The sequence below is a fragment of the Daktulosphaira vitifoliae genome, unplaced genomic scaffold, assembly GCF_025091365.1.
Source record: "Daktulosphaira vitifoliae isolate Bord-2020 unplaced genomic scaffold, ASM2509136v1 Scaffold_128, whole genome shotgun sequence".
Classification (NCBI taxonomy): Eukaryota; Metazoa; Arthropoda; class Insecta; order Hemiptera; family Phylloxeridae; genus Daktulosphaira; species Daktulosphaira vitifoliae.
The window spans coordinates 9,129-25,871 of NW_026099697.1; the positions used below are offsets into that span (position 1 = coordinate 9,129).

Consider the following 16,743-nt stretch of genomic DNA (forward strand, 5'->3'; position numbering starts at 1 on the left):
TCTTAATCAGGATATTAATAAGGAACTAGCAGTTTATGAAGCTTTTGGAATAATCCACCAATTTTTTAAAATTAAACACTATCTAAAGATTTGCATCGAAGCGTTTTTTTTTGATAGTGATTTTAATCACTGTCAGATATCATTATACTTGATCCAACTATGCCACGTCACCACTGTGCCGCGACCCCCCTGTGCTGGGTTTTTTTTTTTTTATTTTATATATACATAGAAAACATGAAGATCTAATTGTAGAAAATGAACCCAGTAATTTTGAAGATGAAGTTGTCAAAGCAATTGAACCTGAAGAAACAACTTTATTAGTTAGGTGTGCAGCTCACACATTAAACCGTTGCATTGAAGATGAGCTTAAAATTTCAGTTATTCAACAAGTTTTAAGTCGTGCAAGACATGTAATTACAAAATCTATTAATATCTAATAGTATTTTATTTTAAAATATTATACCTCACAATTTAATCTATAAAATGTTTTTCAAATAATTACAAATGATTCAAATAAGTGTTGAAATATTTTACTGCTAATATTTATTTACTGTATATTTTGTTTGTATTTTATAGGTAGTAAAAAAATTAAGGACCCCAACTAATGCTGGATTATTAAAACGAAATAACTTGAAACTGGCAATAATTGATGTTGAAACAAGATGGTCATCTACATATGATATGCTTGAAAGACTTTTAAAATTGAAAAGTTTTTGTCAAAAGTACGAAGAAACAATGCCAGATTTAAAAGTATCTAGAGAAGATTGGGATAAAATAGCTTCTATGGTTTGTTCATTTTTAAATAAAATTTTTAATACTTTGTATATTCTTGTAATTGTTAATTTTTTAAAAATATATACCTCTGTTGTTATAGGTTATATCTCTTGAGCCTTCTAAAATTGGAATNAGGTTATATCTTTTGAGCCTTCTAAAATTGGAATTGTCATGTTGCAAAGAAGTGATATAATTATGGGAGACTTTTTTGCTTGTTTGTGGAACATTATGGCTAAATTAGAAATTATTAATACTAGTTTGAGTAATGCTATAAAAAATTCTATGAAGATAAGAGGAAAAAATTTACTAAAATTCAATTTTTTTGGCAGGTTTGTTTACATATTTTGTATTATTATTGCTTATGTATAAAAAAAATTTAATTTAATTTTTTTACAGCAAACTATTTAGATTCTAGATTTCAAAGTACTTTATCAGAAGATAATAGAATTGAAGCAAAATCTCATTTAATAAAAACTTGGAATACTATGAAAAACCTGACTTCACAAGATTCAGAAATGAATGAAAACAATATATCTGACATAGAAACAAACAATTTTGAAAATGTTGATGATCCACTTGAACAGTTTTTAAAATCACAAAGTGGAACTACAACTAATTTAATACCTCTACCTGGAAGCGACAAATGTTCTATTAGTTTTAATTGAAGAATTTGATAATAGTTGTAGATTACATCATAAAACTGATATTAAACAATTTTGGTTAAATGCAAAGAAGCTAGAATTATTTAAGTTAGCGCAAGTTGCAATGGCTGTTCCATGCACACAGGTAATACTTATTAAACTTATTATACTCATTAAAATTATTGGTTCAGGTCAAGAAATCATTCATTAAGAAGGTAGAGCTGAAATATTTATACTTGAATTCTTATTTATGTACTTATTTTAGTTTCATTAGTAATCGGTAAAGTCAATAATCATTTTATTTGAAAGTCATTGTGTTATATGTTTCACTATTTAAAATATTATAAATATAACATGGGTAATACTAGATTTAATGATTTAAGGACATCGATTTCATCATTATTGCTTGATGAAATTATGATTATTAGAGCAACCAAAAAATATTTCAGTAAGCTTGTAAATAAAAAATCTGTTTATAATAAATAAAAGTAAATCAGTTTTGTTAAATGTTTTTATTCCTTATTATCTTCAATACAGTAAAATTTGAATACTTTTTTTAATACTATTTGAAATTTCAATTCTATATATATTTTTTATTATTAGTATTTTGTTCATCACTTAATTTTAGGAATAAATATTGACGTCAATGTAAGGAACCCGTTCCTCTTGCTACACTGACTACGACACTGCCTAATCGTTCTTTCTGTAAAAACACCCAAGCTTAACGTATTCCATCATTAAAAAAAAAGTATTTCAACGGTTAAAAATCGGTATTAAACGATTAATGGTTACCTTTAAAAATTAAAACCGATTATTAAGTGATAAGCGGTTAACAATAAATATGAAAATAGATTTCAAATCGATTACCAATAACCATTAATATGGTAACAAGCCACTTATTGATAACCGGTTTTACAAATTTCACGGTTATTAACAAAAGCAATAACCCTTTTTTTTGATACCGGTTTTAAGCCTTGCTTTAAACATGTGGCATGGCTCTGCGGTATGTTGTATGTGTAATATTTTGTGAAAGATTAGTAGGATACATTCAACTATTTGATGTCTGATTGGTACCCTTTGGCGGTGTATGTAACAAAAATTTTAGTTGGAGTTGAGTTGTGTGTTGCTTGTGATTATTTAAAACGTGTAAATTTGTTGATTTCTCTTTATTGAGTAGTTGGGTGTTTTCTATAGTTAATGTGAAGGTGAGGAAGTATTCTGTGATTTATATTGACTACTGTATATGATATGCAGCAAAAACGTTCATAAAATGGATGATTGATATGATGGTATTTGATTGAAGTCTTAATAAATTGTAGAATTTTGATTATATTTAAAAATTAAAAAAAAAAAATTTTACAGTTTTTTTTTTTTTTATTTAAATGTAGAATACAAATAATAGTAATAATGTTAATAATAATAAAAAATAATAGTTGTATGGTTACCCTGCCATTAAAATTAATGTTATAATTAGCTTAAAATAATAAGAATACAATTTTATTAGAATTTTTATTTAAACACTTAACAAATATATATATATATTTTAAATAATATGTTTTATAATTATAATTTACTTCAACTTGATAATAAAATTTAATATGGTATAATCAGTTAGCTTATAATATTAATAGTTGATATTAAGTCTAGTTTTATTTAAATTTAAAGCTTATGAATAAAGTTATTCAAGCTTATTGCTAGAAAGAAAGTTATTGTTTAGATGAATTAGATATATTAAGATTAAAACTTATTATGTAAAAGTATTCAACTAAATTAATAGGAATATTCTTTAAAAATAATTAAAAAATTATCATCAAATATTATTCAGTTAATTTAATAGGAATATTCTTTAAATTAAAAGTTTATTACATAAAACATTTTATTGTTATTATTATTTATTTACTTTTTGACTCAAATTTACGACTTATTGTTTATAAGATAATAATATTAGAAATTTTATTATATTTTTTTAATCCTTATTATCAAAATCATTGATGTTTAATTTAACACTCATAGTAGATTTTATTTGTTTTTATTAGTGTGTTCTCGACTGTGATAAGGTTTGAGTCGCCTAATATGAATAACATCATTAGTTAATTTATTGCCCAATGTTAATTGTACTAAGTAATTAACATTATTAATTTTTGATATTATTTTAAAAGGACCTCTGAATTTAGCAGCAAGTTTTGGACTTTTATTAGCCTGTTGAAACGGAAATTTCACTAGAACTAATTGTCCAGGAGAATATCATTAAACGCGTTTTGTACAACATTATGTGAGTCGATTTTAATAAACGTGTCCTTTAAGGTATTAGTTGAACCGAAATTATGAAATGTATTTTGTACGACATTCGCTGAATTGATTTTATGAAATTCGTCTTTTACGACAATTTGTGAATTAATCATATTACGCACGTTATTATATTTATTTTTCGCGTTTTCATTTATATCAATTAGATTATCTATATTGTATTTATCTTGCGCGCTATCAATTATATTATATTTATTATTTACCCCATTATCATCATATTCTTTAAATTTATTATTTTGCGCGCTATTATCATATTTTTTTTCAAAATTATTATATTTATTCTCATTATGTGCTTTATATATATCATTTGATTCATTAATATTCTCATATAAACTATTCTTTTTATACTTGTAGTGTTCATTATTCGCGCAATATTTATTATTTTTTGGGGTATATATTATTATTTATTGTATATATATTTTCATTTTTAATATCATCAATTCTATATTCATTTAAATCATTATCATTTATATAATTAATTATATTTTTAATTAAGTCAGGGGTATTTTTATTTCCCATAATGGTATTAAGGCCTTTATACTGCCGTGCTAAGCAAAAACAGGATAACTCCAAAATTAAAAAAATTTTTTTTTTTGTTTCTATAGGTAAATTTAGTGGTTTTACACCGATTTTTGATGTAAAAGTAGCATATTTCCTATTAAAATCCATCTAAAATTGAAATATAAAATAAGAAAATATACGGTAAGTTCAATATAATTGATGTTTTGTAAACGAAAACACGGTAAATCCATATATAAAGCAAAAACTTGGTATATCACATAAAAAATAATGAAGTTACCATCTTTTGACTTATGTTCATACATTGGGAAAAAGGGGTATCTTGATTTACTGTTAAAAATGTTTTTTTGTGTTCCTGAAAAATCATGTTGACTGGAGTTATCCTGTTTTCGCTTAGCACGGCAGTATAAGTATCATTGCAATGTTTATTATAGATATTTGTCATGACAGTATTTTGTGAATGATCATTCATAATAGTGTCAATATGTGTATTACGCGTAAATAATTGGTTATAGTGCACTGTGTTTTCGTTATGTTCTATGCAATAATTAAATATTACTGCATCTACGATGTTCATGATACCTCCCTTGAGAGACAGTCACCTACTCTGTTCTCAATGCCAGGCTTATGTTTTGTCACGAAATCATAATCTAAAATTTTCAAAGTTAATCGTGTTATTCTAGCAGAAGGAATTTTTAGATTTTTATAATATATTAAGCTCATATTATCTGAATATACGGTGAACTTTCTCATCCATAAAAATTCTCTAAAATATGTTATTCCAAATACTAATTCTAATAATTCAAGAGTAGTTCTAGAATATGTTTTTTCAGAATCAAGTAGTTTACGTGATGCGTATCCTAATGGCCTAATTATATTTTTATCGTCTATTTGTTCTAAAACTGCTCCTAAACCCATTAAACTGGCATCAATCGTTAAAAATGTTTCCCTATCGTCTGAGAAGTGTGCCAACAACGGTTTAGAGGTCAATATTGTTTTCAATTGTTGAAATGCATTCTGGTGTTCAGATTTCCATGTGATTATTTTGGGTGCATTCTTTTTTATTAGTTCAAGTAGTGGAGATGCTATTTTTGAAAAATCTTTTATTAATCGTCTATAGTAACTGCACATGCCTAAAAAGCTTCGAACTTGTTTTGGAGTTTTAGGTGTTTCAAATTCAGTAACAGCTGATATATTTCGAGACAGAGGTGTTATTCCGAGCTCTGAAATGCCATGTCCTAGGAGTTCTATATTTTGTGCAAATATGTTACATTTCGATGTTTTTAATGAAAATGAATAATTATCTAATACTTTGAATACGTTTTCTAAATTTAGAAGTGCAGTTTGAAAATCTTTCTCGAAAGTAGCTATATCATCAATGAATATTACTATTGATTTATATAGATATTGGGAGAATGCTTTATTTAGTTCTCTTTGAAAAATTGCACTTGAATTACGAAAACCTTGTGGTAAACGTGTAAATGTTAATAGCCCATGAACTGTTGTAAATGCTAATTTATGTTGGTCTTGTTGCCTAACTGGAATTTGAAAAAAACCTGAGTTTAAATCAAAAGTGCTAAAATATTTTGATCCTTCTAAACTTCTGAATAAATCAGCAGTTCTAGGGAGGGGGTAATTATCAGCTTCTACCATATTATTTAAGTCCTTATAAGATACTACTAAACGGTATGAGCCTTTTTCCTTTTTTCGAACTAAAAATGCAGGAGAAGCATAACTAGATTTTGTGTGTACTACAATATTAGCTGCCATTAATTTATCTAATTGTGTTTTTAATTCCTCGCGCTGTTCAGGTGAAACTCTATGAGGAGAACAAAATTTGGGTTGTTTTGCGTTGGGCTTTAGTGTTATATGACATGGTTTTACCTTAGCTGGGTGTACTTTGCTTAAATCGGTAGTGAATAAATGTGTATAATTCTTAATCAGATTTGTTCGTGTGTTATGCTGTTCGACTGTTAAATGTGGTGATATTTTTATTTCTGTACCCTCGGAGTCATAAACGCGCTCTTTGTTACTGTCTAGAATTATGTTAACATTTAGCTTTTGAGTCTTATTTTGCGCTATATATGTTTTAATGTCTTGTTTAACTGATTCTAAAGATATAAAATTAGTAGTATGTATAATATTAGTGGGGATTTTAGAAATGCTTTTATTGTTTTTCTTTAGTATACCTGGTATCCAGTGTGTACCTTCATTTACAAGGTAAAGAACTATTAATTGCCTATCACCAGGGCCATATACATATCCTAATTTGGAATGTTTTATATAGATGTACAAATCAAAGCCATAAAAATTTGATAACGTTGCTAATTGATCGTCATGCCACCAGTAGTTAGGTAGTTCTTCCAGATCTAATAATTTACATATTTTAGCTAAATTTGTTATTTGGTTTCCATATGAGTTCAAAGAATTTATTAACGCATAAATTCCACATCGTCCGTCAGAAGGAACATCTTCCCCTAATTGATATTGTGAAAACACATTCATAAATTTTGATGTAGAAGTATCATTAATAATAGAATTAATGTTTTTCTTAAGGTTTTTTATAGAAGATTGCACGTTAGATATAATGTCATTATTGTGTTTAGGTATTGAAAGTATAGGGTAACAGATTAATATATCTATCGGTTGATTTTGGAATATTTCAAATATTATGTCTTTGATTGTGTCCCAATATAGGCCATCACAAATTAAATCTACGGAAGAAAATGCTATGAAAGGAAACTTTTGTTCTAAAGCAATATTTTTTAGATTAAAGAGACTTTCGAAGAGATCTAGGTATGAAGCCTGAGAATCGCAAAACTCTTTTGTTATTAATAAGTGTATTATTTTATCAGATATTATTGTGTTTACTTGACCTAAATATATGTTAGTATTTTTTAGCAAATCCGTTATGTTACCAAATTTATTAGTAACATTTTCAAATATTTTAGATTTATATTTTAGGTCAGTAGATGTACATAAAGCTATGGTGTAATTATTGGGAATATTCATAATATCTATAAATGTTTCTTTGATATTGTTATTTTGTTTACAACAGTTGGTGCTTTTTATATGATCCATGGTTTTTTTTATATTTTCTATTGTGTTTTTAAATTTACTACTCATTATAGGGGTTTCGATTTCGTTTAAAAATAGGACTTTTTTAGCATAATTTATATTTGCGTTATGTTGAGATAAAAATTCATTGCCTAATATAATTGTACTACTTAAATTTTCTATGACGCACACTGGTATTTGATAAAATTTATTTTCTATTTCTAATTTAATTGTGGTTGTTCCCAATAAATTTAATGGTGATTTATCTGCACCGGATAATTTATAATTGTGATTTTTATTTATATTAGATGAATCTATGAGGTCAGGTCTTATACAATTTATATTTGCACCTGAATCTATTGTGACTTCTATTGGTTCGTTATTTAATTTAGCTAAAATATATAATGCATTAGCTTTTCTATCGCGATTTAGAATTATAAAAATGTTGTTTGTGTCAGTGTTAGTACTTTTATTAGGAATTGGAGAAGAAGGTGAATGCATATAATCTCCAATTATTGCATTTGACCTTGGCGCGTGTTTTTTTGGTAGTTAGAATTTTTGTTGAGATAACAATTCTCCCTTGTATGATATCGTTTATTACATAAATCACAGATCAAGTTGCAATTTTCCGATTTGTGATTATTGCGATTACAATATATACAATTATTCTTTCGCTCATATGTATTTCTGGGACTATAATTATTATTGTAATTTCTATTAGCATATTGCGTATTATTTTGTTGATAATTATTTGCGCGAGTATCGTTATAATTTTGGCGTGAATAAAATATTGGACGTAAATAATTATTTCCCGAACGTAAATTGTTGTTGTTTCGACGCGTATTATAGTATTCTTGCCGCGTGCCATTAAATAAACGTTTGCTGTTGTCGGTGTTATCATTATTGTTTTTTGTAATAAAAAACTGAAGTTTAGAAATTTGTGAAGTTATATTATCTAACTGTTGTTGCATTTTATTTTGCTCACCGATTTGATAAATATTTTCGCTAGTTATTCGCTGTTTTATATCGTCTTTCGATTGTATAGTATCCCCTTGTAACATAAATTCAACGGATTCGTATTTTCTTATATTAGCTTTTAAATCTTTTAAACTATTGTTGTCTAATATACCGACATATCGAGCTATTTTTGGATGTAAACCTTTCATTATATTATGTACTAACTCAGATTGTGACATTTTAGGATCTACGCGCTTACATAATTTTTCAGTGTCATTAATGAAAGAGGCAATGGACTCATCTGGGAGTTGTTTACGTTTAGAGAGCATAATTCTAAGCATGTGATTTTGTGCAGTGGGTTCAAATTCAATACGCATGGCGTTTTCTAGGTCAGACCATTTTACTGAGGGGTTCTCCCTTTCATAATTTTCATAAAATATTAGAGCAGTATCGGTCAAATAAATAGCTAAGAATGACTTCTTTTGATCGGGTGACCAATTATTTATATCGCTAGCTCTCTTATACTTAGTTAAAAAGGCATCCACGCTTTCGTGAATCGCGCCAGAAAATTTGTCAGGTTGACAAAATGGAATTCGCTCGTTCATGTTTTTGGGAGGTTGATGATTAACTTCAAAATCAGATTCTATAAACTCGCCTAAAAGGAAACGTTGGAGTCTATCTTTAAGAATAGTTATTGAACCGTCGATTCTTAATTTTCTTTTAGTCAATTCTTCTACTATTGAATTATATGGGGCTTTTTTTATCCACAAAGCTAAATTTGAGTGTATTGAACAATTTTATCTGAATCTGAAGGGTTCTTCCATTTATTACATTAATTAATATANAATCTGAAGGGTTCTTCCATTTATTACATTAATTAATATAAATAAATATATGAATGTATTTTTGTAATAAATTAAATTAGAATTAATATGACACAGTTTTATAATTAAGTATTGTTAAAAAAAAAAGAAATGATAGTTATAAAAATAAAAGTTAATATTGTATTAAGTAAATTATTGGGAATAAAATTATTTTTTAACTGTTTCAGGATTTACGCATGAAATATTTTCGTCTTTAAATAAAATTTGTGAAATTTGATATGATGAATGTTTAAATAAATAATCTAGTATTAATGTGAGATGAGTTAAAATAATACTTTCTGTAATAGGAAAGATTGTGCGATTATCTATAAAGATGTTTATAAATTTTTGAATAAGTAACGTATTTTGCACGTTTATGTTAAGGCGAAGAATAGAAACCCAAAGTATATTTGCTAGATATATCATTAAATGATGATGAGTTGAAATTGTTCTGTTTTTTATTTGAAAAGTTACTATGCCGATCATATATTTTACTACCGATATAAGATTTTGTTTCGTTAAATTTAACATTTGTAATGTATATTATATTACAAAAATTAGGAACATTGAAGAAAAATATTGTAATGATCTCGGTATTTTGGAAGTAGATTCAAAGCCACGAGTTAGTCGCCACTTTGTAATAAAAAGAATATGAGAAAGGGGAAGAGAGGGATGGTAAAGATGTGGTGATGATGGTAGGAAAGGGATTATAAGTTATTTGGTTTAATTTTTAAAAATTGGTGTATTATTCCAAAAGCTACATAATCTGCTAGTTCCTTATTAATATCCAGATTAAGATAAAATATGTCGAATGAAAAAGGGATTATTAAAAAATATTATTTCTTATTAAAAAATTATGTTAATCCATTCACTTTTCAATAAGTTATATCATTATAAAGTTAAAAATGTAAAAAATTTTTTATTTATTTATTTAACTTATTTTTGGAAAATGATCCAAATAATGATAAAATAGATGTAATTATATTGACTGAAACTTGGCATAATCCTATAAATCAAAATGCTTATAATATTGAAGGATACAACTTATTCTTTTCCACTATAAAACGAAACCAAAATGATGGTATTTTTGTTTTTGTTAGATCCAATATTAATATAGTCTTTTTTGAGTATGACTTTGTTGAAACCAATATCATTAAACTTACTTTTACTAATTTAAGTATGCCTATTATATTATTATGTGTTTATAGATAACTCTCAACTGACATTAATATTTTTAATAATACGGTAAATAAAGTTATTACAGAAAATAAAAAAAAGGATTATTACACTGTGCTTATCGGGGATATGAATATAAATATAGTTGGGGACAATACACTAAATAATGATTATCTTAATTTATTATCGGGAAACGGGTTTGCGTCTTTCATAAACTTATACAGAACAGAGTGTTCAGTAAGTCAGGAAACGGGTTTCTATTGTACTCATTGTTACAAACAATGAGAACAATAGAAACCCGTTTCTATTATATATTATATTGAACACTCTGTATATTTGTTCACAATGAGGAACACTTAATTACACAGGTAAATGCAGGCATTTTACAGACAGATATAACTGATCATTTTACAACTTGCGTTTCTATACCTATAAACACCGTTTTGACTAAAAAAAGTAATTCATTTTCTTTCATTGATCATGATAAATTAAAAAAAATTTTAATTGAAGAAGAATGGTTGGAAGTATATAATAAAAATAACGCAAATCAATGTTTTTCTGAGTTTCAGAAAATCTTATCTATATAGGGGTCAATCCATACCAAATCATCCAGAGTGGTCGCGCGACCATTTTAAATTTTTTTGAAATTTCACACATGAGTTGCCTAGTATTTAAATAAAAAAAATGTCCAAAAAAAAAAAAAATTTTTAGGTGAAAGTAGATTTATGACCTGTCAAAATTTTGAAATTGCAAAATATGGGTATTTCGTAAAAATATCCCTGAAACCTATGTATTTATACTAAAGACTTGAAAATTTCATCACTTTTTCATTATGAGGTCCTCTAACATGTCCAGTAGTTAACTATAAGATTTTTTAATTTTTAATGTATTTTTTAAGTAATTTTGAAAAAGGTTTTTTTTTTTGTTTTTGTAAAAAAATGACATTTTCAAAATTAAAATTGACGATTAAATACAATTTTTTTAATCAAAATTTTTTTACATCATATTAACATTATTCAGTATTATAATTTAATTGTGTTTTGAAGTTTTTTACTTTGGTCATTTTTTAGTAGCACAAGTATAAAAAAGTTCAAATTTCTAAAATAACGATTTTTGGGCAACTTTAACTTAGGTTTTCTCCGGTGGGACTGAAAATTAAATCATAAAAATTTCACACAATATTGTTACACATGTTGACTTTCTATGGTAAAAATTTCAACTTTGGTATTTTACTGAAACCATCATAAAATTAGTTTTGAAAAATCCCTTTTTTTGAGTTTATTATGTTGTAAATTATTGAAAAACACTCAATGTTTTATCATTTTTATAACTGAGATTTTATTAATAATTAAATTGGTTTAAAAGTTTATTTCATTATTGTAAGATTTATGGCACATGGGATGTTTTATGCAATTTAGATGCGATAACATAAATTTTTCGTTACAATGTAATCCGTAATGATCTACTTTATCAAATTGCGGTAAATGTGTCAAACAGAAATATGTAGTTATATATGTTTATATTTAGATGTATTATTGTTTTTATTTGGTTTTTCTTTTTTAGCTCACTATTAGATAAGTTTCCTCTTTAAAAGGCTAGTAATGTATATAACGAATAGTTTTAAGTAGAATGTTACGTATATTATCATGTTTAGTTTGTCTCATTCAACATTTTGAATTTAATACAGCTTGATTTACCATTGTCAATTTCATAACTCTTTATTTTTATGTAATATCTTTTAACTGTTTAGTTGTAACTATATCTTTTTTATATTTCGAATAATGAATTGTTCAATAGGGACATATTTAAAAGAAAAATGCCATTTAAAAATATACCATAGCAACACAGATTCTGTGTCAGTATGTTTGAAAAATATTAATGATTTTCAATGTGATGAAAAAGAATTATTATGTCGAAGGGTACATCAAAATATTACCACCATATGTGAGTACCACATTAAAAAATATTTAACGAAATATCATCACATATTTGGACGAAAATGTTGTGATCCATTAGGAGTTCATAAACGCATTATAAAAAAAAGTTTAAGGGAAATAAGTTTAAAACATGTTTCTAAACTAAAAAAAAATGTTTCTGTTATCCCTGGTAAGTCTGTATGTCGTAATTGCTACAGCAATATTTTTGAAAAGGATAAAGTAGAAAATGACCCCGTAGAAATGTTATCTGATTCACTAAATCAAAGTTTTAATGACGATTTATTTATTTCGGAAGAAGAAAGAATTAATAAAGTTGACTCGGTCTTTAATATATTTAATATGTCACTTTTATTAAATTTAAGAAAATTAAATTCTGCTCATATTCCTAGTGCAATTCATAAAAAAGTCGAAGAAGTATCTTTAAAGTTACGTGCTGAGTTAGAAGCTATTCCTAAATTTGCATCAAGCTCTAAACTTTTTCAAACTTCTAATTTATCGGAATATGACGAATTGATTAACAAATTAAAAGAAAAGATGATTGTTTCTTCAAAAGAAGATAAAGTAAAGATTATTAGTTTATTGCCCAATTCGTGGTCACGAGATAAAATATGTAAAGAGTTTAATGTCTCCGAATATATGGTTCGAACAACTCTTGAGTTAGTTAAAAAAGAAGGAATTTTACCTCAACTCCAAAAAAAAACTGGTAATGTTATTAGTAATGAAATAGTTGAGCTCGTTTTAAAATTTTATGACGATGATGAAAATAGTAGGATCTGCCCTGGTAAAAAAGATTATGTTAATATTAAAATAAATGGTTCAAACGAGCAATATCAAAAAAGGTTATTACTTTGCAATTTAAATGAATTATACGTGAAATTTAAATTAGTGAATCCAAATTTAAAAATTGGTAGATCTAAATTTTGTGCACTTAAACCTAAGTGGGGTATATTGGCTGGATCTTCAGGCACACATAACGTGTGTGTCTGTGTTCACCATCAAAATGTAAAGCTTATGGTTGAAGGAGCTGGGCTAGAAGCTGGTTATAAATACTATCTAAATTGTTTAGTTTGTAATATTGAAAATTATAATTGTATAATGGGAGAATGTGTTATATGTTTGAATTGGAGTGACAGTTTAAAAAAAATGCTTTCTGACAAATTAGATGATGGTCCAGAAAATATTATATATAAACAATGGGTTAGTACAGATAGAGCTGATTTAGTAACTAATATTTTACCTGTTGATGATTTTATTGATTCATTAAGTGAAAAATTATGTAATTTAAAGAATCATCATTATACATCAAAAATTCAAGCTAGATATTTCAAAAATTCTAAAGAAAATTTATCAACTACAGATTGTATAGTTCTTGCCGATTTTTCAGAGAATTATAGTTTTATCATACAGGATGAAATACAAAATTATCATTGGGCTAATAAACAGGCTACCCTCCATCCTTTTGTTTATTATTACAAAGCTGATAATGAAATTAAATGCAGATGTTTATGTGTTATAAGTGACCACTTTGAACATAATACGGTAGCAGTACACGCATTTCAAAAATATTTAATAAGTGATTTAAAGACAATATGTCCTTTAACAAAAAAAATTATATATTTTAATGACGGTGCCGGCAGTCAATATAAGAATAAAAAAAATTTTATGAATATAAGCTATCATAGTGAAGATTTTGGAATTGAAGCTGAGTGGAATTTTTTTGCGTCCTGCCACGGAAAAAATGCAAGTGATGGTGTTGGTGGCACAACAAAAAGAAAAGTTACTAAGCATAGTATACAGAGTGTGCGTGAAAATCATATATTAACTCCAGAAACAATGTACAATTTTTGCGTTCAAAATATAACAGGAATAAAATATTTTTTCGTTCCTACTAGTGAAGTTAATGAACATGAAAAAAAGTTAAAACGAAGATTTGAAAATGCTAAAACAATTCCAGGCACGAGGCAAATACATAGAATAGTACCTTTAAAAAAAAATTTGATAAGGTGTTATAAAACTTCATCTTCCGCTCAATATCAAGATATAAAATGTTCAAATTAAAATATATATATATATATTGTGTGTAATTGTCTGTTATAAAACTTCTATATTATAAATTCTTAAATATTTTAATTATTTAATTATTATTTATAAATAGTAATTAATAAATTAATAATTAACTTTTTATTAAAAATTAATAAATATACAATGTTCAATTAGAAAAGAATATTTAAATATAAAGTTTATGCAATATTTACAACATAATAAACTCAAAAAAAGGGATTTTTCAAAACTAATTTTATGATGGTTTCAGTAAAATACCAAAGTTGAAATTTTTACCATAGAAAGTCAACATGTGTAACAATATTGTGTGAAATTTTTATGATTTAATTTTCAGTCCCACCGGAGAAAACCTAAGTTAAAGTTGCCCAAAAATCGTTATTTTAGAAATTTGAACTTTTTTATACTTGTGCTACTAAAAAATGACCAAAGTAAAAAACTTCAAAACACAATTAAATTATAATACTGAATAATGTTAATATGATGTAAAAAAATTTTGATTAAAAAAATTGTATTTAATCGTCAATTTTAATTTTGAAAATGTCATTTTTTTACAAAAACAAAAAAAAAAACCTTTTTCAAAATTACTTAAAAAATACATTAAAAATTAAAAAATCTTATAGTTAACTACTGGACATGTTAGAGGACCTCATAATGAAAAAGTGATGAAATTTTCAAGTCTTTAGTATAAATACATAGGTTTCAGGGATATTTTTACGAAATACCCATATTTTGCAATTTCAAAATTTTGACAGGTCATAAATCTACTTTCACCTAAAAATTTTTTTTTTTTTTGGACATTTTTTTTATTTAAATACTAGGCAACTCATGTGTGAAATTTCAAAAAAATTTAAAATGGTCGCGCGACCACTCTGGATGATTTGGTATGGATTGACCCCTATGTAAATAAATCAACAACTTCTAAAAAAATAACTTCAAAAAATTTCCGATTAAAAGAATGAATGTCAGCTGGCTTATTATGTTCTACCCGACATAAACAATCCTTATCTCTAAAATGTAAAAAAAATCCTAATAATACTAAATTAGCCCTTTACTATAAAAAATATAAGAACAAGTATACACAAATTTTGAGACTTGCAAAAATGACTTTTTATGAGAAAAAATTTAATAGCATTTCAGAAAATCCCAAATTAACTTGGAAACTTATAAATGAAATTTCTTGCTCTAAAGTTAATAATAAAGAAGATATCAAAACTGTAATATATAATGATCAGGAATATGATGTTAGCAATGATCCGAAAGTGGTTTCAAATATTTTTAATACATTTTTTATTAATATGGCAAAGAAACTATCCGAGAGCTCTAATTATTCTGATAAAAATTTTGTTTCAAATGTGGATAAAGAATATTCTTTTGATAGTATTTTTTCACAAAAAATATCAAACATAGATGTAATTAACATAGTAAATAAATGTAAAGATGATACAGCTGCAGGTATAGACAAGATCACTATTAAATTATTAAAATGTATAATTGAACTTATAGTAAACCCACTAGTATATATATATAACTTATGTATACAGCAAGGTATTTTTCCAGAAAATCTTAAAATTGCAGTGATCAAACTGATTTTTAAAGCTGGAGACCACAAAAATTTAAATAATTATAGGCCAATATCCTTGCTCATTAATTTCGCAAAAATACTTGAAAAAATAATTAAAATAAGATTAATCTCATTTTTAGAGAGTAATCAATTATTATCAAAAAATCAATATGGTGTTAGACCAGGTATTGGTACTGATGATGCCCTTTTAAGTACAACTCAATTTATATATAATGAGTTGGATAGCAGCAACAAAGTAATTGCTGTTTTTTTAGACTTAAAAAAGGCTTTTGACACCGTTAACCATAAAATATTATTTCAAATTTTGCCTAATTTCGGTATTAACAATATTAGTTTAAAATGGTTTGAGAGTTACCTAAAAAACCGTAAACAAATGGTAATAATGAATAACACAGTAGGTGATGAAGGCTTTATTGAATATGGAGTCCCTCAGGGAAGTGTTTTAGGTCCAATCTTATTTTTATTATATATAAACCTGATTAGTGATTTAAGTCTCGATGGGATAGTTGTCTCTTATGCAGACGATACTTGTCTACTCTTTTCAGACAAGTCATGGGAGGGGGTTCATCAAAAAACAACTATTGGCTTAAACAAAGTCTATCAATGTATATGTAAAAGAAACTTAACTCTTAACGAAGAAAAAACTATGTTTATGAAATTGTCTATTTATAAAAGTCATTCAAATCTTAACCCATTAATAGTTCAGAGATATGATGATGGTAACAAAAATAATAATGTAAAGAAATCTATAACTATTAAAGAAGTAGCTAGCACCAGATATTTAGGTATTATATTTGATCAAAACTTAAGATGGAATCTGCACATTCATAACTTGGTAGGTAAGTTACGTTCAGTAACTTATAGATTCT

General features: G+C 26.2%; 1 protein-coding gene and 1 pseudogene across 1 annotated transcript; one reads left to right on the forward strand and one right to left on the reverse strand.

Moving 5' to 3' along the window:
• Positions 1-1,689, forward strand: part of LOC126909120 (zinc finger BED domain-containing protein 4-like) — a 4,353-nt pseudogene extending 2,664 nt beyond the window's left edge.
• Positions 1,690-7,493: 5,804 nt separating this feature from the next.
• LOC126909117 (probable serine/threonine-protein kinase roco9) lies at positions 7,494-8,860 on the reverse strand. Its single transcript, XM_050691510.1, has one exon. It carries the CDS (start codon positions 8,858-8,860, stop codon positions 7,811-7,813), a length of 1,050 nt encoding a protein of 349 aa, XP_050547467.1. The 3' UTR covers positions 7,494-7,810.
• Positions 8,861-16,743: the final 7,883 nt, after the last annotated feature.